Source organism: Elgaria multicarinata, chromosome 20 (genome assembly GCF_023053635.1).
Source record: "Elgaria multicarinata webbii isolate HBS135686 ecotype San Diego chromosome 20, rElgMul1.1.pri, whole genome shotgun sequence".
NCBI lineage: Eukaryota > Metazoa > Chordata > Lepidosauria > Squamata > Anguidae > Elgaria > Elgaria multicarinata.
In genome coordinates, this window is record NC_086190.1 from 8,665,043 (window position 1) to 8,688,886 (window position 23,844).

The 23,844-nt window shown below is 44.1% G+C and overlaps 1 protein-coding gene across 1 annotated transcript in view; it reads left to right on the forward strand.

The window, feature by feature from the left end:
• The window catches only part of CCDC27 (coiled-coil domain containing 27), a 45,339-nt gene that overhangs the window by 16,025 nt on the left and 5,470 nt on the right, over positions 1-23,844 (forward strand). Inside the window, exons 6-11 of the mRNA XM_063145157.1 lie at positions 4,533-4,730; positions 6,793-7,008; positions 10,038-10,254; positions 10,778-10,908; positions 12,284-12,361; positions 17,047-17,259. Coding sequence (XP_063001227.1) covers positions 4,533-4,730; positions 6,793-7,008; positions 10,038-10,254; positions 10,778-10,908; positions 12,284-12,361; positions 17,047-17,259 — 1,053 coding nt within the window. The remainder of the gene's footprint in view (positions 1-4,532; positions 4,731-6,792; positions 7,009-10,037; positions 10,255-10,777; positions 10,909-12,283; positions 12,362-17,046; positions 17,260-23,844) is intronic.

Below are 23,844 nucleotides of genomic sequence, written 5' to 3' on the forward strand. Positions count from 1 at the left end.
AATCCACAGTTTAAACCCATGGTTTGATGTTGGGTTAAAGCTCTGGTCTATTTGTCCTTCAACAACCAATATCACACCAAATGGTCCAAGCCTTTCAAGTTGGTGGCCATCAGTACAGCTTGTGATAATGAATTCCATAGTTGTGTGAAGAAGTACTTTCTGAATCTCCTACCAATTAGCTTCATTGAATAATGCTGGTTTCTAGAATTTTGAGAGGGGGAGAATGATGTTAAAAATGACCTAGCAAAATAGGATAAGGTTCAATTGTCACTTTTGGGAAGAATTGCCACAATAAAAATGAATGTATTGCCAAGAATGTAATTTCTGTTTCAAACAGTGCCTTTTGTAACAGGGGATATACCGTTCAAGCAATGGCAGAGAGAGATATCTAGATTTGTGTGGCAAGGGGAAAAGCCAAGCGTTAAATTTAAAGTACTACAGGATGCCAAAGAAAGAGCAGGGCTGGGATTACCGGATTTGAAACTGTACTTCTCAGTCTGCTGTCTGGTTTGGATGAAAGAATGGGCTCTGTTGGAGAACTATTATTATTATTATTATTTATTATTTATATAGCACCATCAATGTCCATGGTGCTGTACAGAGTAAAACAGTAAATAGCAAGACCCTGCCGCATAGGCTTACATTCTAAGAAAATCATAATAAAACAATAAGGAGGGGAAGAGAATGCACCAAACAGGCAGTATAAAAGTCAGAACAAAATCAAGTTTTAAAAGCTTTAGGAAAAAGAAAAGTTTTTAGCTGAGCTTTAAAAGCTGCGATTGAACTTATAGTTCTCAAATGCTCTGGAAGAGCGTTCCAGGCGTAAGGGGCAGCAGAAGAAAATGGACGAAGCCGAGCAAGGGAAGTAGAGACCCTTGGGCAGGTGAGAAACATGGCATCAGAGGAGCGAAGAGCATGAGCGGGGCAATAGGGTGAGATGAGAGAGGAAAGATTAGGAAGGAGCTAGACAGTGAAAAGCTTTGTAGGTCAACAGGAGAAGTTTATATTGGATTCTGAAGTGAATTGGAAGCCAATGAAGAGATTTCAGAAGTGGAGTAACATGGTCAGAGCGGCAAGCCAAGAAGATGATCTTAGCAGCAGAGTGGTGAACAGAAACCAACGGACTGATGTGAGAAGAAGGAAGGCCAGTGAGAAGAAGGTTGCAGAACAGATGGCTGTTAGAGCTAGAAGGGCATGACAAGGTTTGGGTGGGATGGGTACTTGTGGTATGAGAAAACTAAGGTCAATGTAGAATTTAACAGGCATTTCGTCAGACGTACAATTTTAAGAGTATAGAATAAATACAAATTGAGACTTTGTCAGAAAATACCGATGTGGGTATCGGCCCAGGAGGCCTTTCATAGAAGAGAATTGTCAAGTGGACACAAATGGTTAAAGTAAAGGGACATATTGGAGATGTCCCAAGGAGAATTTAAACTAAAAGCAAGAGAAGTGTTGGTAAAGGAGGACCATATATGGCAATGGTTCTCCTACCTACAGATCATGGAGAGGTTTAAGAGGGATATAAAAGAATGTGGATTTGAGGAAATAGTCAATATTTGAAGAAGTATTGTGTACTAATGATGAAAATGTTATCTCGAAAGTGTATAAACTACTGTTAAAACTGGAGACAGATAATGAACAAACAAAGGACTATCTGTTAAAATGGGATAATAACTTTGGGTATAAGATACCAAGGGAATTATGGAAAAATATGTGGGTAAAAGGTTTAAAATATACATTAAGTACTAGACTAAAGGAGAATTTTTACAAGATGATGTATAGATGGTATATGTCTCCCTCAAAGTTAGCGAAAATGTACAGGGGTTGTTTGGGAGACTGTTAGAAATGTGAAGAACAAGAAGGAACCTTCTACCACATGTGGTGGACATGTAAAAAAGCAAAAAAAAAATGGACTAAAATTCACTCAATAATGCAAAAAGTTTTAAAGAGAAATATAAAAATGAAAAGAAGCTTTTTTGCTGGGACTTATAGACGATCAACTCAAAGAAAAAGCATTGTTATTTTTGTATATGACAACAGTGGCCAGAATGGGGGACACTTGGCTCAGCAATACTACAAATGAGAAAGATCTTGGAATTGTTGTAGATCACAAGCTGAATATGAGCCAACAGTGCGATATGGCTGCAAGAAAGGCAAATGCTATTTTGGGCTGCATTAATAGAAGTATAGCTTCCAAATCACGTGAGGTACTGGTTCCTCTCTATTCGGCCCTGGTTAGGCCTCATCTAGAGTATTGCGTCCAGTTCTGGGCTCCACAATTCAAGAAGGACGCAGACAAGCTGGAGCGTGTTCAGAAGAGGGCAACGAGGATGATCAGAGGTCTAGAAACAAAGCCCTATGAAGAGAGACTGAAAGAACTGGGCATGTTTAGCCTGGAGAAGAGAAGATTGAGGGGAGACATGATAGCACTCTTCAAATACTTAAAAGGTTGTCACACAGAGGAGGGCCAGGATCTCTTCTCGATTCTCCCAGAGTGCAGGACACGGAATAACGGGCTCAAGTTAAAGGAAGCCAGATTCCGGCTGGACATCAGGAAAAACTTCCTGACTGTTAGAGCAGTGCGACAGTGGAATCAGCTACCTAGGGAGGTTGTGGGCTCTCCCACACTAGAGGCATTCAAGAGGCAGCTGGACAAGCATCTGTCAGGGATGCTTTAGGGTGGATTCCTGCATTGAGCAGGGGGTTGGACTCGATGGCCTTGTAGGCCCCTTCCAACTCTGCTATTCTATGATTCTATGATTCTATGTTATATGAGCAATACTGGGGGGGAAAACCCAAGTACCAACAATGGAGGAATGGCTCCTTAAGGTGTTGGAACTGGTGGAGATGGTGAAACGTACAGCGTTAGTAAGAGAAAAATCAACAATCTCATTTGTAACAGACTGGAAGCCCCTGATAGAATGAATGAATGAATTTATTTATTACGGTCATTGACCAATACCAGCAATACATTTAACTGGCAAACACTCTATACAAAATACGTTACCACATTACATCTACCTACATCTAGAGAGTCAGAGTTCATAACAGTTATGCATCCGTCTAAAATCACAAGATACACTCAGGGGCTAAAAAGATACGGCATGTTATTGCAATTGCACAAAATTTAGCAATTGCAAAATCTTGGTAAAACCGGTTATCTTTGTTTACTTTGTTCCTATACTGGCTTTTCCATATCTTCTGAGCATGCCATCTTCACAATTACAATTTCGGCTGGCATCCATAAGAAGTGATAGAGACGACAGAGCACTAGTATTCGTTTCTAAAGGAAGATGTTCCTCCAGTAGCCCCGGGCACCAGTTGTTCCCTCTAAATTCAAACACAGGAGTTGTAGACAACGGTGTGGTCCTCTGCATCTGCTGTAAAACTGGAGGAGATAATGTTATATCCAGAATTTCCCTGTCGCTAGAGAAAGGCAATTCCATTATGCTCCTAATTTAAATTAGCTCTGCCTTCTCCTCCTGCTGAGTCAGGACTGCAGCTTCTCCTTACAGCCATGTATCTTCACAGTCAGCAGCGTTGACTGTCAGTTCAAGCGCTGTTTGTAGAATGTTTCCCTTTCCTTCCCCATCCATAGGGGAGGGGAATGCAGAGGAGTCCAACAACTCCGAAGATGAGCAGTTAAACAAATTCAAGAGGCTAGCTTTCCTCTTGTAAAAAAGCACTAATAATAGTGCCAAGATAAAATCGAACTTCAAACATTGAACTGTAAACTAGAAATAAATTAACTAAAAATACTAATTATCGTTTCGACATTAGAAGCCGGTCTGAATTTACGACTAAAGCAAAACAAAAACTAAGACTAAAACTACTTCAACTAATTAAAATAAATCAAGTAAAGCAGATGCAACACCAGAGCAATAAGATAAAAGAATAAATAAAGTAAAATAATTTTAAAAAGTAAAATTAGGCGAGCTACCAAACTACGTGTATGCTGCCTCTCCCAGCCAGAAACGGACGAAGCCTCTGATAGAGTATATGGAAGAGTTGCAGAAAAATGATCTATTTGTGTGTGCATTCTATATATAATCTGTGGTTCTTTTTCTTTTCTATTTTTTAATCCAATACTGGCCTGGCTAGAGGATAATAACTGATAGCCCACGTCTGACATGAAGATTGCTTCAAATGGATTATGGCCTTACGTATATGTGTGTTTTTATTAGATGTATTGTATGTGATGTGATGTAATCTATGTATGGTTTTTCCCAAACCCCTTTTCCTTATGTGCTTTGCTTTCTGTAGAAAATAATAAAAATTATTGAATTATAGAGACAGCGAGAAAACCTCCACGCCATTCACAACTTCAGTTAATGATGTAAACATTATTAAAAAAAAATACTGGACTTCATCAATTTGACTATGTTATTTGTGAGAACTGAGTGAATGAAACAACTCCGGAGAAAAGGTCTAGCGTCAAAGCAACCTGAGGTCCATTGGTGTCCTTGACACTCTATACAAGGAATGGCTTTTAGAATTTCAGTGCTTGACTCTTCTTCCTTTCTTCACAGGACATATCTGTGCGTAAGCTGGGGGAAGAACTTGCCCGCCTTGCCACCTATGAAGCGGAGTGCGCCCGGAAGGATGATGTGATCTCAGTCCTCCGAGAGGAGGTGGAGGCAATGCAGCAGCAACTGGATCAGCTCCAGCGTGGGGTAGTCATCATTCCAAAGGAGGCTCCAGGGGAGAAGGTGGATCAAATTCTGCATGTAATGATCTTGGAGGGGTGTGTGTGTGTGTTTAAATGGTAATAGTATTATTTTACTTATTTCAAAATGTGGTAAAAGCCCAACCCTGCTGCATTTGGGGACCTCCTGATCATTCTGCGGAGTGGGGCTTGGACCTCTGCCCAAAGTGGTTTTATATAAAAGCCTTCAGGGTATGCTGAAAAGGAGGGCATCATGCATTAATGACAACAGTCATGCTTTCCTTTTCCCCCTCCTCCTCCTCCCTCCCAGTCCCCTTTCCTTTTGTATCATGTCTTTTAGATTGTAAACCTGTGGGCAGGGACTGTCAAGAAATACTTTTGTAAGCCGCCGTGAGAGCCTTTTTTGGCTGAATGGCGGCATAAAAATCCTTAAATAAGTTAATAAATTAATTAAAAATAAACAGTCAAAATACAGGTAATCTAACATGCTTAGGGCATAATCCTGTGCATGATTAGACAGAACAAAGCCTACAACTCCCAGCATTCCCCAGCCAGCCATGTCTAAACATACATAGGATTATGATCTTAGTTATTTATCCAGTGCCTCTGCTCTAATTGACCAAAATCCTGAAGGGTGGGTTATGTAGTGAGCAGCTAGGTAGAATCCTAGTGACATATTCTCCCTTATGACTTCTGTAAGCAAAGAGCTGCTAGGGACTTAGTTTTTTAGATAATGAAAGCTGAACATTTAAAGCCTGGGATATTCGTAATGGGGGCTGGTCTCCTTTCCTCCACCAAGCTCCCTTCTAGGCCATGTCTGTGGACTAATTGTTGAATTGTGAATATTTGGTGGAGACTACAGACAGGAGAGGAAAGAGAAGAAAACATGCTGACAAAGTCTGAACAGGGAAGGGAGGGTTTCCAGCCATGTTCTTGGGCAAGCCTAAAGAATCTTGGGATGAACACATCTCATTGATTCCTAGTTTATTTATTATTTATTTATTTTATTTATTTAAGCGTTTTTATGCCGCCATTCAGCCAAAAAAGGCTCTCACGGCGGCTTACAAAAGTATTTCTTGACAGTCCCTGCCCACAGGCTTACAATCTAAAAGACATGACGCAAAAGGAAAGGGGATTGGGAGGGAGGAGGAGGAGGGGGGAAAGGAAAGCAAATTCAGGCACTACAATCTTAGTTGCAAAGTTCAGCAGTTACAGTTGACAGCAGGAGGGAGGGAGCTCTCAGCTGGAGCTGGACCCAGGCACGGTGGAGAGGTGCCTGGCTGCTGCTTCCTCCCTCACTGGTGGCCTCTGCAGAGACAGTTGACAGCAGGAGGGAGGGGGCTCTCAGCTGGAGCTGGACCCAGGCACGGTGGAGAGGTGCCTGGCTGCTGCTTCCTCCCTCACTGGTGGCCTCTGCAGAGACAGTTGACAGCAGGAGGGAGGGGGCTCTCAGCTGGAGCTGGACCCAGGCACGGTGGAGAGGTGCCTGGCTGCTGCTTCCTCCCTCACTGGTGGCCTCTGCAGAGACAGTGGGTAGCAGGAGGGAGGGGGCTCTCAGCTGGAGCTGGACCCAGGCACGGTGGAGAGGTGCCTGGCTGCTGCTTCCTCCCTCACTGGTGGCCTCTGCAGAGACAGTGGGTAGCAGGAGGGAGGGGACTCTCAGCTGGAGCTGGACCCAGGCACGGTGGAGAGATGCCTGGCTGCTGCTTCCTCCCTCACTGGTGGCCTCTGCAGTTACAGTTGGTAGCAGGAGGGAGGGGGCTCTCAGCTGGAGCTGGACCCAGGCACGGTGGAGAGGTGCCTGGCTGCTGCTTCCTCCCTCACTGGTGGCCTCTGCAGAGACAGTGGGTAGCAGGAGGGAGGAGTTTAGACAGGAGAGGAAGCGTGCCTCAGTGGTGGAGCACCTGCATTGCATATAGAAGAACAGAAAAAACTGGGCTAGATAGACAAATGATCTGCCCTGATAAAAGGTAGTTTCTTACAGTTGTCTCACATCCTGCGAGCTCACTATTTCCAGCAGGTCTTCTGCGATATCTCCCAAGTTCTAACAGCATTTGCCCAAGCTACAGAATCCTCCATTCTGAGCTTCAGCATCCTCACTCCGGGATCCTTCCTTCTAGAAGCATCTGGTGGAAGAGAACAATGTGATGCTGCGCAAGCGAGTCACCTCACTGCCAGCCCATTTGGAAGCAAGGAGCATCCCAGAAGAATTCCGGCAGGAAATGGAGCATTTGAAATCAGAGCTAACCCAGTCAGATAAAATCCTGGACTCCAAGATGGTGCAACTGAATGAAACACTGTTGAAAGATCAGGAGGAATTGGAGCAGCTGGAAAAGGAGGTGAGCAAAGACCGACTGGGGGAGCCCTATATATGCCAGGGGTAGGCAACAGTGCTGGTTCTGGGGGCCACTTTCATCTGATCCCCGGAGCCCCCTGTGGTCCACACTTCTGCCACTGTGCCACTGAATTTGGCAGTGGCAACCCCCCCCCCAAAACCCCTAGTGATTTGTGGAAGGCTGAAATGGTCAAATATAGCTTGAAAACAAGCTAATGGTTGGGGGCGGGGGCAGCACATGGTCCTGTCAGTCATGTGTTACCTGCCATTACTATATACTGATAGGCAAGGGAACTCATTATCAGAGTGATAGTCCTTTGCATAGCCAAAAGAAGCACCTCCATGCACAAGATAAAGCATGCTATCAGCAGGCTATTGAGTTATGGGTTTTACAACCTTATTAGTTATTTCACAGACTGGGCTTCTGACAAATTACCTTTTGTATTAAGTTTCAGTTTGTTTGAGCCCATACAGAAACTAGCAGAGTATTACAGCGGTTTTCAGCCAAGTCAGCAAAGACATGAATTAAGACAGAGATTTGTATTGGTTAAAACAAACCTTTTTACTGGCATATAAAAATATAATTTCGTTATGGCGAAACAGATAATACTTACAAACGTTCAGTCAATACAGCTTTCATATCAGTTCAGTTTTGTGTCATGCACATGAAAATACATTTCCTTTTATAGACTACCTGTACAATGATGCAACTCCTTGCAACCCTTAATTGTAGACAATCAGTTAACCAATTATTCAGTTATGATACTCAATGTCCAGGTGCAGAGTTGACCTTTAAGTTTTCTGCTGAGTCTTCTGTTCCTCCAGATCTTCGGCAATTAACAAATCAATGGAAAAACATAACCAGGATCCGTTCCAGGATCCAACACAGGCTTGTAGGAAACCCAAAGATTTTCCGAAGTATAAAACATCATTAGAAAAAAGCCTTAAAAGAAGGGCAAGGGGACTCCAAAACGGCCCAGTGAGGACTGCACATACTCAGCGGCCTTGTAAAACTGACTGATAGTTTGATGGGTTGGGTGGCAGAAACAAAACCAGTGGACAGTAGGACTAACGGAATGATTCTTTGAGAAATTCATGAAGTTTAGCCTATCATTCAAGCAGAAATGTTGCAGAAAACTTATCACACCCACCTTTATTTCATGTACATTGATGGTGCTATATAAATAAATAAATAAATAAATAAATAAATAATAATAATAATAATAATAATATTTCGCTGGTCAAATTCCAATCCATTTCTGTTTCCACCCAGCAAAAAAACGCCCTCAAAACACTGCATGATGTCTTGAATAATTATTGATAGACATTTCTCCCATGACGTGTCTGTCTAACCCCATTTTTAAGCCATTTAATATAGCAGTCAATTTGGCCATGATTGCAAATCATCTGTCTTGCAGTGATCAACTGGGGGACGGGGGAAGAGCTAACATGCAGATCAGTGGCACCTGGGTATGCCTCACATATTATTAACTAGCGAATGGCCTGCCCCGACAGAGTGAGAGCACCCTTAGACACAGTCAGTCCCTGCCATAGGCCACCCCTGTAGATCTGTAAGGGAGGGGTCTGTGCACTCCATTCCCCTTAGAGTTAAGCTACAGCAGAGGGAAAGGGGCAGGGCCTATAACTTGGCCTACTAATCTTCTCTGGCTTCAAACTGTGCTTGTTCTTTTTTATATACTTGATTTTTTCCAATATTTTTTCAATATTTGGAGCTTGATTTTTTTTTAATGTCTAAACAACATGAAAAATATGAATATTATATAGTTACAATCTGCTGTCTGCAATGCTAAATCGTGATGTGAAGTTTGGTTGAAATATATCAAATGGTATTGAAGTAATAAATCTTTAAAATAATTGATTTGCTGCCTTTTTGGTTCAAGATGGTGGTCAAAATTTTCACTATGCCTAAAACTATCCCAGATAGAGGTAAGAATAAATCCCAAAAGTTTTGTAACAATCAGATGTACAGTTTTCTAGTCCGTCGAGGACATACAAACCAACATTTCCTTTATTTATATGAATAGATTGATTTATTTTCTTTTTTCTCCTACCCCTTTAACTATTAGCAACTTAACCACCCACCTACCCCAAACACACACAAAAAACAGTAGAATCAAGACAATTTCAACTCTGGCTGAAACAAAAGAGCCAGTCGTAGTGGTGAGGGGAATGGAATGGAATATCCTTAAAGTGGTGGATGGATCCCTGAACAGGAACATTCCATAGTGCATTATTTTGTTAAATATCTCACTTGTGTTTATGAATGTTCAGACTCCACCTTTTTCATGCTTATTTCCTCTTTTCCAGGAATGCCTTTACATGGTCCAGAGAGAGCAGTTGGGGTATAAAGCTTTTTCCTCCTGCTTAGTTTTCATGAATGGGAGATTGCTTCCACTTAAACCAGTCTTCCCTTTGCACACCTAGGAATGACCTAAGCTGGTAGTTGTCAAAGGGGCACAGGCAGTCATTTGGACCAGTCATGGATTGCCTGCTCAACTGCCCCCCTTCGTAGCTAAAACAAACTCTATAAGCATTTCTGATGGCATGAATAAACACATGTTTACAGATTCTACATGACAGGGATAAATCATGCTTTCATGTCATGAAGGTCTATAAATGCAATAAATAATCAGTTCTTCAGTGGAGGGAGAAGCAAAGATGCTTCTCACCTGGGGCACGATTTGATCTAAGGCCAGCACTGGGCATGCCCAACTGAAGCAGCTACAATGATCCTTCTGCCTTCTGGACTCCAGATCTTCCTTTTTCTACTATCCCTGCTTTCTGAGTCTGCACTGCCCTCTGGTTGGCCCTTCTGAGTTGCCAGGGTATATTCTATGCTCCCTTACAGGAGTAGATCACTAAAAAGAGGGAAGGAGTCTCATTAGAATCTAGACATACAAGAAGATGTGTGGGCATAACTTTTATCTTTAAAAATGGCGTAAATTTTTGGTCCAGGGTTCTCTTTCTCCACTCTTGAATGACGAATCATTCTTTCTCACCTTGTTCCCACAGTATATGGAAATACAGCAGAGTGGAAGACTGGAGGCAGAGGAAGAGATAGTCCTCAGAAGTGATTCAAAAGAGGTTTATGAAGGAGAGTTAGAGCCTGTAGGAGTAGAAGCATTGGAGGAGGAATCGATCGTGCGCAAGTTTCTTGCGTTCCAGAGGATGACCGATGAGCTGTATGATGAAATGGAGAAAGTAAAAAATGATTATAATGTTGCCACAGGTACCACAGGAAAGCTGAGATGATTATATGAAAAATGGATGTAATCCTTAAGTTTTCCTTCGATGCCAATTGTTCAGTTTCTTGAGGAACAGAATTCATCCCCTTTAATAGAAAACTCTGGGTGACTATTGACAGAAAAGAGTCAAAAGGGGGGCACTGAGAAGCAAGAGGTCCTCTCAGGGAAACCTCAAGGTTTATAGAAATACTAAAAATATATTTTTTTAAGAAATCTTAATGAGGAAAACAAGAAGTCAGTGAGGGCTGAGCATGCTTAGTAGTCATGGAATGCTGTGTCAGGTGTGGGAGGTGGACAGAAAAGCAGGAGAGGGGATTCAGTGGAGTATCCTGGCCGTGGCTAAATAGGGCCCTCCTTGAACAGGAGCAGTCCTGTAAAAAGATGAGGATACATTTTGTTGCAGCCCCCGTCCCTCATCAGTAATTCAAAATGCTCATGCTAGTGGAGAAAGTTGATGCTGCTCCATAGGGGCCCACAATGAGAACAGAGTTCCTGTTGGTTCTCTAGGTGCTATTTCTTCCCTGCAAAGACAGCTGTCTTTTGAGGCATCCCAGCTCCGGAGAGCTCATGCAGAGCGGGACTTATTGCAGAAGGAACTGAGAGAGCGGGGAGACCAACTGGAAGCTATGTCGAATAAGGTAGATTGACTTGAATGCTCATCTTGTGATTCTCTTTGGCGTGGACTGTGGGGGAGGCAGAGAATTTAAGAGTTGTAATGTTGCAGCCGAGAGAGGTTGAGATATGAGCGGGACCTCCCCAGTTTGGATTTCTGCTCTGCCACAAACTTGCCAGGTGGCCTTAGGCAAGCTGCTGCATCACATGCTCACAAGAAGAGCCTGGCTGGATCAGACCAAAGGCCTACCCAGTCCAGTATCTTGTTCCCACAGTGGCCAACAAGATGCCTTTGGTAAGCCCATAATCAGGACATGAATGCAACAGCATCCTCCTGCTCATATTCCCAAGCAACTGGCATACGGAGAGATACTGCACCAATGCTGGCAGTAATAAATATAGAATCATAGAATAGTAGAGTTGGAAGGGGCCTCTAAGGCCATAGAGTCCAACCCCCTGTGACACTCCCCACTCCCAACCAACTAACCAACATTTATACTCCTCCCCCCTTTCACAGCATTATCAGACACACCCACTCAGTCCAACATTCTGCACTCACTAGACATACAAAGCCAGACATACCTAAGGGAACAGAACTGTGGGGTAATGCCACAGCCACTTTTGGCAGAACTTCCACAGTGCCTGGGTCCAGCTCCAGCTGAGAGCCCCCTCCCTCCTTCTACCAACTGTCTTGCAGAGGCCACCAGTGAGGGAGGAAGCAGCAGCCAGGCACCTCTCCACCGTGCCTGGGTCCAGCTCCAGCTGAGAGCCCCCTCCCTCCTGCTGTCACCTGTAACTGCTGAACTTTCCAACTAAGATTGTAGTGCCTGAATTTGCTTTCCTTTCCCCCCTCCTCCTCCTCCTCCTCCTCCTCCTCCTCCCTCCCAATCCCCTTTCCTTTTGTGTCATGTCTTTTAGATTGTAAGCCTGTGGGCAGGGACTGTCAAGAAATACTTTTGTACGCCGCCGTGAGAGCCTTTTTTGGCTGAATGGCGGCATAAAAAATCCTTAAATTAAATAAATAAATAAATAAACAGGTATTGGGATAATATCTTTTAAGACAAGCTTTCCCTGGACTGTAACTTATTCTGGTTTTATATGACATTTTTAAAGTTTTAAAGTTTAAATCCTGATTTTTGTGAACTGCCCAGGGAGCAGTTCACAAAAATAAACAAATAAATAAACTTTCTTCATTGGAGAATTTTTCTCTTTATAATTTTGTTTACCTTTTGCTGTGAATTAGGCTGCAAAATTCAGTGGGGGAGGGGGGCATATCCAGTTCCCCCTCAGGCTTTGCTGTTGCAAATATGTAGGATTATTATATGTTGTCTGTTTTTTTGCATATCCTTCACAAAACCACGGTGGTGGGAGCCCCTTACCAATTGCTGCATTTTCTCTTAGTTTTGCAATCTGAGAGAGGAGAGGAAGCAGGAAGAAATGATGGGCGCCATTGAGAGAGAGAATTACAAGCTCCGACAGGTGAGTTATTCCATCGCAGTCATGGTAGACTTCCAAATCCTATCTGCTAATTCCCCTCCTTGGGAACATTTCTATTTTTAAAGCTTGGAGGCTCCACTGGTACACAGACCAACGGACATGCTTGGAAAGTGGCAGAGGCTTGGAGTGGTGGTAGCAACTCAATCAGATACCCTTTACCAGGAGATTTCTCCCTTCTCAAGGGAGAATAATCTTCAACACCCAAGAAACTACAGTCAAGCGCATCCACACTTTTGAGAAGTGGATGAGCCGGTTGCCAAAAATCATTGGAATCGCTGGAAAATGCATAAGATGATGGAGGGAGTCAAAGCCGCCATTTTGACGACCTGTCTGATTTCCCTCAGGCCTGATGGAACTGTTGGGTTGAAGACTGCTTTCATTGCTGCTGTTGACCTGATTGGTAATGTGAAAAGTGGTCGTAAGTCTTTTTCAGAAACTATGATTGCTGCTGTCGATACCAGAGCCCAGCCCTACAAAGCTGCTGATATTGGAGATGTTGCCCTAGGCCCATCTTTTTGGCTGTATAACTGAAACTTGGTGGGATGACTCCCATGACTGGAATATAGCAATTGAAGGATATAACTTGTTCAAAAAGAACAGAAGAAATAGTTATACTATACGTTAAAAATACCTATCCCTGCGCAGAAATACTGGTGGATGAGACTGGGAGCCCCATTGAGAGCATCTGGATTAAAATAAATGGGGCAAGGAATAAAAAGAACATGATAATTGGAGTCTACTACCAGCCACCCAATCAAGGAGAAGACGAGGATGAAACTTTTGAGAAACAAATTGCCAGTGTTTCAAGGAAGTGTGATGTAGTAATGATGGGGGACTTCAATTACCCTGATATCTGTTGGGAGACCATTACTGCCAAAAGTGGCCCTTCCAAGAAATTCCTGACATGTGTGGGTGATAACTTTCTCCTACAGAAAGTGGAGGAAGGAACTAGAGGATCAGCAGTCCTTGACTTGATATTAACCAATAGGGATGACTTAGTGGATAAAGTGGCAGTTACGGGAACTCTGGGGGAAAGTGACCACATCACACTTGAATTCTTGATTATAAAGGAGGCAAAAGATGAGTGTAGCCATACACGTACTCTGGATTTTAGGACAGCTGATTTTAATAAACTCAGAACTATGATAAGTAAGGTCCCATGGCAAGTGAGCCTAATGAGAAAAGGAGTGCAAGATGGGTGGGAGTATTTTTAAAAAATGAATTTTTAAAGGCACAAGTACAAACAATTCCAACAAGGAGAAAAGATAGAAGACAACAGAAGAAACCAATGTGGCTCCACAAATTGCTTAGAGATGACCTGAAAACAAAAAAGGATACATATAGGAAGTGGAAGGAAGGCCAGGCTACAAAAGAAGGGTACAGACAGGTGGCACAGGAGTGCTGAAATGGCGTCAAGAAGGCTAAAGTTGAGAATGAGCTGAGATTAGTGAGGGATGCTAAAAGCAATAAAAAGGCTTTCTTCAGATATGTGAGTAGTAAAAGACAGAGGAAAGAAATGGTGGTTCAACTGCTTAATGAGGATGGCAAATTGATAACAGATGACAAAGAAAAGGCTGAAGTGCTCAATTCCTACTTTGCCTCGGTCGTCTCCCAAAAGCGGGTCTATGAACCCCTTGGATAAAGTGAAGCAGAAGTTGAGGGGGCAGGATTGCAGTTTGAGATTGATAAACAAATGGTCAAAGAACACCTAATTTCCTTGAATGAGTTCAAATCCCCAGGGCCTGATGAACTGCATCCTAGAGTAATGAAGGAGCTAGCGGAAGAACTCTCAGAACCTTTGTCTATCACCTTTGGAAAATCATGGAAGATGGGTGAGGTGCTGGACGACTGGAGGAGGGCTAACGTCCCTATCTTCAGAAAGGGCAAAAAGGAGGAACCTGGGAACTACAGACCAGTTAGTCTGACATCCATCCCTGGGAAAATTCTGGAGCAGATTATAAAGAAGTCAATCTGTAAGCACCTTGAAAACAATGCAGTGATTACTAGAAGCCCATGATTTGGCAAGAACAAATCCTGTCAGACTAATTTGAGGGCAAACTGTCATCTTGTCCCTGTGGGGAAGAAGAAAGAGCAAGGGGACAGGAGCAGGCGGAGGAGGAAACATCGGGGCCTGCTCCAGTTGGAGTCCCCTCCTTCGGGAGCAGGACAATCCCATCACCCCTGTTCCCGGTCCATTTAATTTCTCTCCCTCTCTCTTCCCTCCTGGACTCCTTTTCCTTGTGTGTCATGTCTTTATTAGACTGTAAGCCTGAGGGCAGAGACTGTCTTTTTTGCTAACTACTTGTAAACCGCTCCGAGAGGAGCAGTGTATAAGTATGATAAATAAATAATAAATAATAATTTGATCTCATTTTTTGATAGGGTAACCTCCCTTGTGGACTGTGGGAATGCTGTGGACGTAATATATCTTGACTTCAGCAAAGCTTTTGACAAAGTGCCCCATGGTATTCTGATTAACAAACTAGCTAAAAGTGGGCTAGATGGAACAACTATTAGGTGGATTCACAGTTGACTACAGAATCGGACTCAAAAAGTGCTTATCAACGGAACCTTCTCAAACTGGGGAGAGGCAACGCGTGGGGTACCGCAGGGCTCAGTCCTGGGCCCAGTGCTCTTCAACATTTTTATTAATGACTAGCTGTACCCGGCCACGCGTTGCTGTGGCTCAGTGTGGTTAAATGGAAAAGAAAGAAAAGACAAAGTGGACGTTTCTAATGTGTTTAATTTCACAATGCTTGTGGATATACAATATTTTTAGTTGTTCCATTGCCTGTGTAGATATAGAGATTGTCTGGTTTGCCGACTCTAGAACACGCAACATATAATTGTCCATGTGAGAAGCAATCTGTGTCTAGATCTAAACCGCACAATTCTAAAGATTGGCCCTGAGCTTTGTTGATGGTGATTGCAAACGCCAATCGAATTGGGAATTGCAATCTCTTAAATTGAAATGGCATATCTGTTGGAATCATAGGAATGCAAGGAATGAGGACATCTTCACCTTTGAAAGGTCCTGTCAAGATTGTTGCTTCTATGACGTTGCTTAGTAATTTTTTTACTGCAAGCCGCGTGCCGTTGCAAAGTTTTGGCTGGTTGATATTTCGCAACATGATAATTGGCATGCCGATTTTCAATTGCAGTACATGCGGTGGCATCCCTGGCAGATTGAGTGAATTCAAAAATTCTGTTGGATAATTAACCGCTTCATCTGCTTCCACAACAGTGTCGACGGACTTGTATGTGACTGCCTCACTTTGAATGTTAGACTGAATAATATTAAGTTCGTAGACGTTTTTGTTCTTGGCCGCAAGAATAGCTCGTTCACTCAGCCAATTGTGATTCTTATAATTGGTTTGAATATTGGGCAATACTTTTTCAACCAATTCTTCTTTTGACATCACTAAATTGCAGAAGTTATGAGGCAATGAAATTCGTCATGAGGTCAGATCAACCGGCACCTTTCCGTTCCCAATTCCATTCGATCGTTTTGCAGCTGGACACGCATATTGGTAGTTAATTTTAACGTCTTTACGTGTCGCCACAAAGTAGGGTATTTCAGGCAAGCGTGTTGATCTAGGAATTACAGGTAATGTTTGCCTGAAATCTCCTGCAAGCAAGATTATTGCGTTCCCAAATGGTCTAATGTTTCTTCACAAATTTTGCAGTGATCGATCAAGAGCCTCGAGGGATTTTTTGTGTGCCATTGTGCATTCATCCCAAACAATAAGTTTGCATTTTATTTAAAGTATTTTTATGCTGCTCCTCAGCCAAAAAGAACCTCCCAGAATGGCTTACAATCAATCAGTTTACAGTCCAACAGGTTTACAATCTAACGAGACATGACACAAAAGGGAGGGGGAAAAATAGTTTTTCTAATTTAGATGTAAGATTTTATTTATTTACTTATTTACTGAAAGCATTTTTTTACCTGCTGTTCAACTGAAGGAAAGGAACCTCTCGTGCAAGCACTGAGTCATTGCTGACTCTTGGAGGGATGCCAGCTTTCGCTGATGTTTTCTTGGCAGGCCTTATAGCGGGGTGGTTTGCCGTTGCCTTCCCCGGCCGTGATTCCCTTTCCCCCAGCTAGCTGGGTACTCATTTTACTGACCTCGGGAGGATGGAAGGCTGAGTCGACCCGAGCCGGCTGCCTGAAACCAGCTTCCGCTGGGATCGAACTTATAGATCTATAAGAAACCAAGACCATTCCTGCCCTTAGGTTTACATTTTGTAAAACATAACACACGGGTAAAAGGGGATGGAGAGGGAGGAGAGAAAAGGCATGTTCACACACCAGTTCTTAAATTTACAGTACTTATAACAACCAGCTTGGATGGAAATAGTTCAGATAGCCTAATGGACTGGCCGCTGCTATGTGACAGTTGAGCAAGAGCCAAAGGATGTTGGTCTCCCAGCAGAGCCAGCAGAATAGCACTACTTTTTCTCTCCCTGTGCTCTGCATGCTGATGGAATTTATTCCTGTTTTCTTTATCTAACTGGGGCATTAAGATCTAAAAGCTCCAACCAGGAGCCAATGAGTCATTTGCCTGCTGGGAAATGCAGGAAGGGTTTTGGTGTATCACTGGGGATAAGAACTGTGGAGTGCTTTGGCCAATTCAGTCTTTTCCTTGTCTTCTCCTGCCATTCAGGACATCTCTGACCTGGAATTCAAACTAGCAGACAAGAGCCGGCTCATCGATGACTTGCAGAGCAATGTCAACCGGCTCCAGGCTGAGCTGGTGGTGAATCAGAACCACACTGGGAAGCAGCTGGGCCGGCAGAACGAGTTGCAGAGGCAATTGGAGATCTTGCAACGGGCAGAGCAACAAACCAGAGTCACGCTAGAAAGCATCAGTGCCCGGGTAATCTCTGCAGCTTGCCTGTGCACCTTTCTCATAGCCATGCGTTCTTGGTGGTGATAGTAGGGGAAATCCCAACACAGGAAGTTGCCTTATACCAAGTGAGACTCTTTGTCCATCTAGCTTCGTATGTCTATCCTGACTGGCAGCGGTTCTCCAGGCTCTTTAGCGGGGAGTGTTTTTTCCACCCCCTTCCTGTAGTGGAGATGCTGGGGTTGAACTTGGGACTTTCTCTACTTCTGGCCCATCCCTGACATGCACCGATGTATGTGTGTCACCTCCTTCTGTCTGTCTTCATTGGTCACACCCACCCCAAGCAATCAATTCCTAGTGCTCCCAACTGTACAGTAAATTACTGTTCTTCATCGTGGTCTCTGTGCATCACACCAATGGGCTCTGCGCCTGTGCGGAGACCTCACCGGGAAACTTCTAAAGCTAACGGCGTTTCAGGTGGGGACCCCTCCCCCACGGCCAAGTGCGCATGCATCAACGGTCCCCACCTTTACCTCAGTCTCTCTTCAACCGCCACAGTGGTGACCTCCCAAGAGAAGCTTCTGATGATTAAAATAGGATATTGTATATAATTCGGCGTTTTTTTCTTCTAACTGTTCTAATTTTATTTGAGTTCCTTCTGTCTTATCTGTTTTTCGATTAATTTCTTATTGCGATCCTCCGATCGCCCCTTTAGGGGCGTATGGCTCTTAAAGAGCCATTTGGAAAGTGTACGAGTTGTGGCAGTAAGTTGCCTCCTTCAGATAAGCATACTTTTTGCCTCCTGTGTTTAGGGGAAGGGCATAAAGTAGAGTCTTGCTCAAATTGCCAAGCATTTTCAAGGCAAACGCGCCGTCACAGATCCAATCGACTTAAGGCAATTCTGTGGAAACAAGCATTAGAGGCGATCGGCAATAGCACTAATTATTATTATTATTATTTATTTATTTATATAGCACCATCAATGTACATGGTGCTGTACAGAGTAAAACACTAAGCAAATGGCTAGTGAATCCGCGCCTCAGGAAGATCCAGTCACTCAGGGATCTGAGTTAACGAGGGGGAATTCCCCAGAGTGAATAAGCTTAATGGAAGACAATCCGCTTACGCCAGGCCGTTCTCTGGCTGTGTCAGCGGCAAAAAAGATCTCGAAAAAGGCTAAGGCCTCCAAGAGATCTGGAGGATCTGGCAAGGAGCCTAAGAAGAAGAAAGGGAATGTGTCTAAAAGAAAGAAGACACCAAAAATAAATAAGAGTCAAGGAGTGACCACTTGCGATGAACGGCTGATTTTACGACCGAACACTATATTGACGGGAGTGGTCGATACCGATGGACCTGCCTTACAGGCAGTCGAGGCCGAGGTTATGCAGTATGACAGACAGTATACGCCCTCGGTGTCGGTGCCTAGATTACCGTTGCTGAGGTCTCCAGCTCCAACTATGCAGCCTCAGAGTGAGCAGGTTGGGCGGAAGCACAGAATCTTGACAAGTGAAGGAGATTACCGAGAGATATCTTCACATGAACGCAGGTCACAGCAGGTGTCGTGTGACCGGGATAGTAGAGAACGACGTAGAGGATCGCTGGATTCAAATTTTTCGGCATCCTCGAGAAGGTCTTATGCTATGTCCTATTATCCGCATAGGGAATATTCACGATCGCCTCATTATAGAGATAGGCAGTATGAGTGGCGACGTCCTTATTCTCCGTATCGATCGGAGTGGGAAGGATTTGAGGTCCCAAGAGAGTTTTATCATTATAGTCAGCCTCGCTATGACGACCGACAGAGAATGCCATCGGCAACGATTTCTAGGGCCCCACAGGAGGCGGCTCATTTTTTAGTACCACCAGCTCCTCCGGGGGGTGTTTCGGTGCCGCCAACACAGTTGGTTATTGATACTGTAGCCGATGTACCAAGGAACACGTCAATACCGAGAGAGTTTGAAGGGCCAGATCGGCACAAAAGAAACATGGTTTCTCAATCCGAAACGGTTTTGCGGGAATTGATTCACCCGACACTGCAAACGGAACATCAGGATAGGCAAATAATTCCGGAAGGGTCCCCTGTGTCAGAGGGATATTTGTCGGACTCGACATCGACAACGTCATCGGGTCATCCCGCCATGCCGTCACCAGACGCGCAAGTGGAAAGGCAGCACGCAATTTCTTCATCAGAGGATTTGGGCCAGTTCGCCGATCAAATCTTAAGGATGGCACAAGCTTTGGGGCTGAACACGCAACAAATGGCTGCCCCAGTTCAAGATCCGGTGTTTGATGCCGTAACATCGGAGGTGTATAGACCTATAGCAATTCCAATGTTACCAGCTTTGCTGTCAGTAATTAAAAATTTATGGAAAACTCCATCTACAATGCCCCCAACATCAAAGAGACTTGAAGGGCTGTATAAGGTGCAGGAGCAGGAAGCGGAAATTCTTTTCAAGCATCCAGCTCCAATTTCAATTGTAGTTGAGGCTGCAGTGGGGAAGTCTCATAGACAACATTCTACCCCGATAGATAAGGAGGGCAGAAGGTTGGATGCGTTAGGTAGGCTGATGTATTCATCGGCATTGATGGGTCTAAAGGTACCGAACTATCAGGCTGCTATGTCAGGTTATCAATTGTTATTATGGGACAAGATGGGCAGTTTAATTGATCACCTTCCAGATGAGAAGAATATAGCAAAGGTACTTCAAAAGGAGGCATTGAAGTTATCTCGTCAGCAAATTCACACGAGTCGACATCAAGTTGACTGCGATTCAAAAGTGTTAGCTGGATTGGTAGCTTTGCGCAGGCATGCATGGCTAAGATCAGCAGGGTTATCACAGGAAGCACGATCATGTATAGAAGACTTACCATTTGATGGACAAGGTTTATCCATCAGGCGCTAGATTCTATACAGAAGGTGCGTAATACAGCGCGTAAGATGGGTGTTGGGCAATATCAACATCAATATCAGGGAAAGCAGAAACGTTGGAACCGAAATCTTCCAACTTACCAGCCTTATAACCAGGGGCTGCAAAATAGGCAGAAGCAGCCCTATAGGAAACCTTATCAGCAAAACAAATTTAGAGGAAATCAAAGGAAAGATGAGGCAACGAATAAGAGGCGTCTTTGACTTGCCCCAAATAACACAGCAAGTGTTTTTCAAGGACAGACTACACCATATTTTGACTGCATGGAAGAAAATAACATTCTTGGGTACTATCAATCGCCTCCCGAGGATACAGAATAGAGCTAGAGGCTCCCCCTCCTCTCGGTACCATGAAAGTGACCATCCCCTCTGCCGTTTTGTTGGAAGAGATCGAAACCCTTCTTCTGAAAGGGGCCATAGAACCGGTGTTACCGTGCCTGTTGAGCAGAGGTTACTATTCAAGGTACTTCACGGTACCGAAAAAGGATGGGGGGTTGAGACCAATTTTGCATCTTCGGGGGTTAAACGATGATATCATTCCAAAGAAATTCAGAATGATCTCTTTGCAATCAATCACTCCGTTGCTGTTGAAAGAAAGTTGGTTCGCGTCCATAGACCTAAAGGACGCTTACTTTCATATATCCATTGCGCAGAACCGCAGAAAGTTTCTTTGGTTTATGGTCGGAAGCACGGCATTCCAGTTTTGTGTCCTCCCTTTCGGGTTGGCAACAGCCCCAAGGGTGTTCACAAAGTGCATGGCAGTAGTTTGTGCCCATTTACGTCTGCAGGGGATAGAGGTTTTCCTATATATAGATGACTGGTTTCTGGTGGCTACTACGGAATCCAGTCTAAGGAGATCAGTAGAGACAACATGCTTAGTTTTGAGAGAATTGGGACTGTTAATAAACCAGACGAAATCCAAACTGATTCCGGGGAGAGAAATTACATTTATAGGGGCACGACTCAATGCTGAGGAGGGCAGGTCATACCTACCCATAGATCGGTGTCGAGCTTTAATGTTGCTAGCAACAGAGATTTTTCAGCTGCAGAAAGTTCCGGCTTACAAAATTCAAAGATTGCTCAGCCTGATGTCAGCTACAACGGTGGTGGTCAAGTATGCACGCCTCAAAATGAGGCCTCTACAAATGTGGTTCATTCAGTGTTTCGACATCGAACGAAATGCGTGGACAACGTATTTTCAGTTGCCAAACGAAGTGAGCCAATCATTGCATTGGTGGATGGTAGAGAAAAATTTAATGAAGGGCATTCCGTTTGCATGTCCTACCCCATCTGAAATCCTGACGACAGATGCGTCGATGTCCGGCTGGGGAGCCCACTGTGGAGAACTCAGGGCACATAGGATGTGGACTACTCAGGAGAAAATGTGCCATATCAATTATTTAGAATTGAAGGCGGTGGAAAAGGCGTTAAGGAGTTTCGAGATCCATTTAAGCGCAAGAGTGATTCAAGTAGCGTCAGACAACACAACTGTTGTGGCATACTTGAACAAACAGGGTGGAACAAAATCCTACCTGTTGTTGCAATTGACGATGCAGATCCTGAATTGGTGTGTCGAAAGAGACATCAGAATAGTTGCTATTCATGTAGCAGGGGCGGAAAATGTAGTTGCGGACAAATTGAGCAGGATGACGACAAATAACCCACGAGTGGGAGATACATGCTTTGGTTCTGACCACCTGGTTTTCCTGATGGGGAGTACCAAGGTTGGACCTGTTTGCAACGGAGGGCAACAAGGTTTGCCAAATGTTTTGCAGCAGAGCAGGGAGGGGGATGGGATCGCAAGGCGATGCCTTCCTCTTGAGTTGGACAGGGGGACTTTTGTACATGTTCCCGCCTATTCCGCTTATAACCAGGGTGTTAGCGAAAATATTGAGGGAAAGGGCAGACTGCATTCTGCTCACTCCGTGCTGGCTGAGGCAGCCATGGTTTGCGCCTCTAATGAGGGCATCCCAAAGGAGTACATCAGACTGCCAATGTTACCGAACTTGCTAATGCAGTGTCAGGGACAAATACAACATCTGGAGCTTCAAACTTTGCGTATGACAGCGTGGAGAATTCGAAGTTAGATTGGAGGGATTTTCCGTCTCCGGTGCAGCGAATAATAGACGCTGCTCGTAAGCCATCCACTAAGAGAACTTATGAGGAAAAGTGGAAGGTTTTTGAGAAATTTGCACATGAGAATGCGTTTCTACCGCAGAAGTGCACAATTGCACAACTTTTACTGTTTTTAAATTCACTACATGACCGAGGTTTGAAACTGTCATCAGTTCGTGTTTTTTTAGCGGCAATTTCTTCGTTTTGAAGGTTATACTTTATTTTCTCCTCCAGTTGTTAAAAAATATTTGAAAAGTTTAAAAAAATTGACTATTTCAGCAAGACCATTTATACCTACCTGGAGTTTGTCAGTGGTGTTGAAAGTTTTGTCAGCAAAGCCCTTTGAACCGTTAGCCGCGACTTCACTGCAGTTGCTATCGTGGAAGGTGGCATTCTTAATAGCTATTACATCGGCAAGAAGGGATAGTGAGTTGTGCGCCTTGAGAATAGATCATCCATATCTAGTTTTTCATAAGGACAAGGTGGATCTTCGTCCTGACTTGTCTTTCCTGCCTAAAGTGGTGTCGGAGTTTCATGTAAACCAGGATATTGTGTTGCCAACCTTCTTCAAATCTCCAGCTACTCCAATGGAGTGTATGTTACATACATTAGACATACGGAGAGCACTGGCTTTCTATAAAGAAAGAACAAGTACCTTTCGCAAGTCAACTAAACTGTTTATTTGTTATGGTGGACAGAGAAAGGGTCAGCCTTTATCGACTCAAAGATTTTCGAAGTGGGTGGCGCAGACTATCCAGTTGTCATACCAAGTGGCTGGGTTAACGTTGTCTGACCCTATAAGAGCACATTCTACTAGAGCAGTAGCGACTTCGACAGCCTTTCAAAGAGGTGTTCCAATACCGGACCTCTGCAGGGCAGCAACGTGGTCGACACCATCAACATTCATTCGGCATTATCGACTGGATGTTCGGGCAAGAGCGGATGCAGGCTTTGGAAGAGCGGTGCTTTCTTCTATATTCCAATGAGACACCTACCCTCCACTGGTGAGTAAGCTTGCTATTCGCCCATTGGTGTGATGCACAGAGACCACGATGAAGAAGAACAGGTTGCTTACCTGTAACTGGTTCTTCGAGTGGTCATCTGTGCAGTCACACAACCCTCCCTCCATCCCCTCTTCGGTGTCATGTTTACGATATCGGAGAAGGAGGTTGTTGTACCTTCGGTACCTTGAGGACTATGGCGGTCTTCGAGGACTGAGGTAAAGGTGGGGAACGTTGGTGCATGCGCACTTGGTCGTGGGGGAGGGGTCCCCACCTGAAACGCCATTAGCTTTAGAAGTTTCCTGGTGAGGTCTCCGCACAGGCGCAGAGCCCATTGGTGTGACTGCACAGATGACCACTCAAAGAACCACAGTTACAGGTAAGCAACCTGTTCTTGGTAGATTAAGTAAATAGGAAGGGCACTATCTTCTCAAGTGAAGGTGAACATCTGATAAGAGGGATAATATGACACTGGGGCCATCTACACCAAGCAGATATTCCACTATGAAAATGGTATATAAAAGGCAGGAGCCACGCTACTGCTTTATAGTGGAACTGAAGTGCACTGACTGT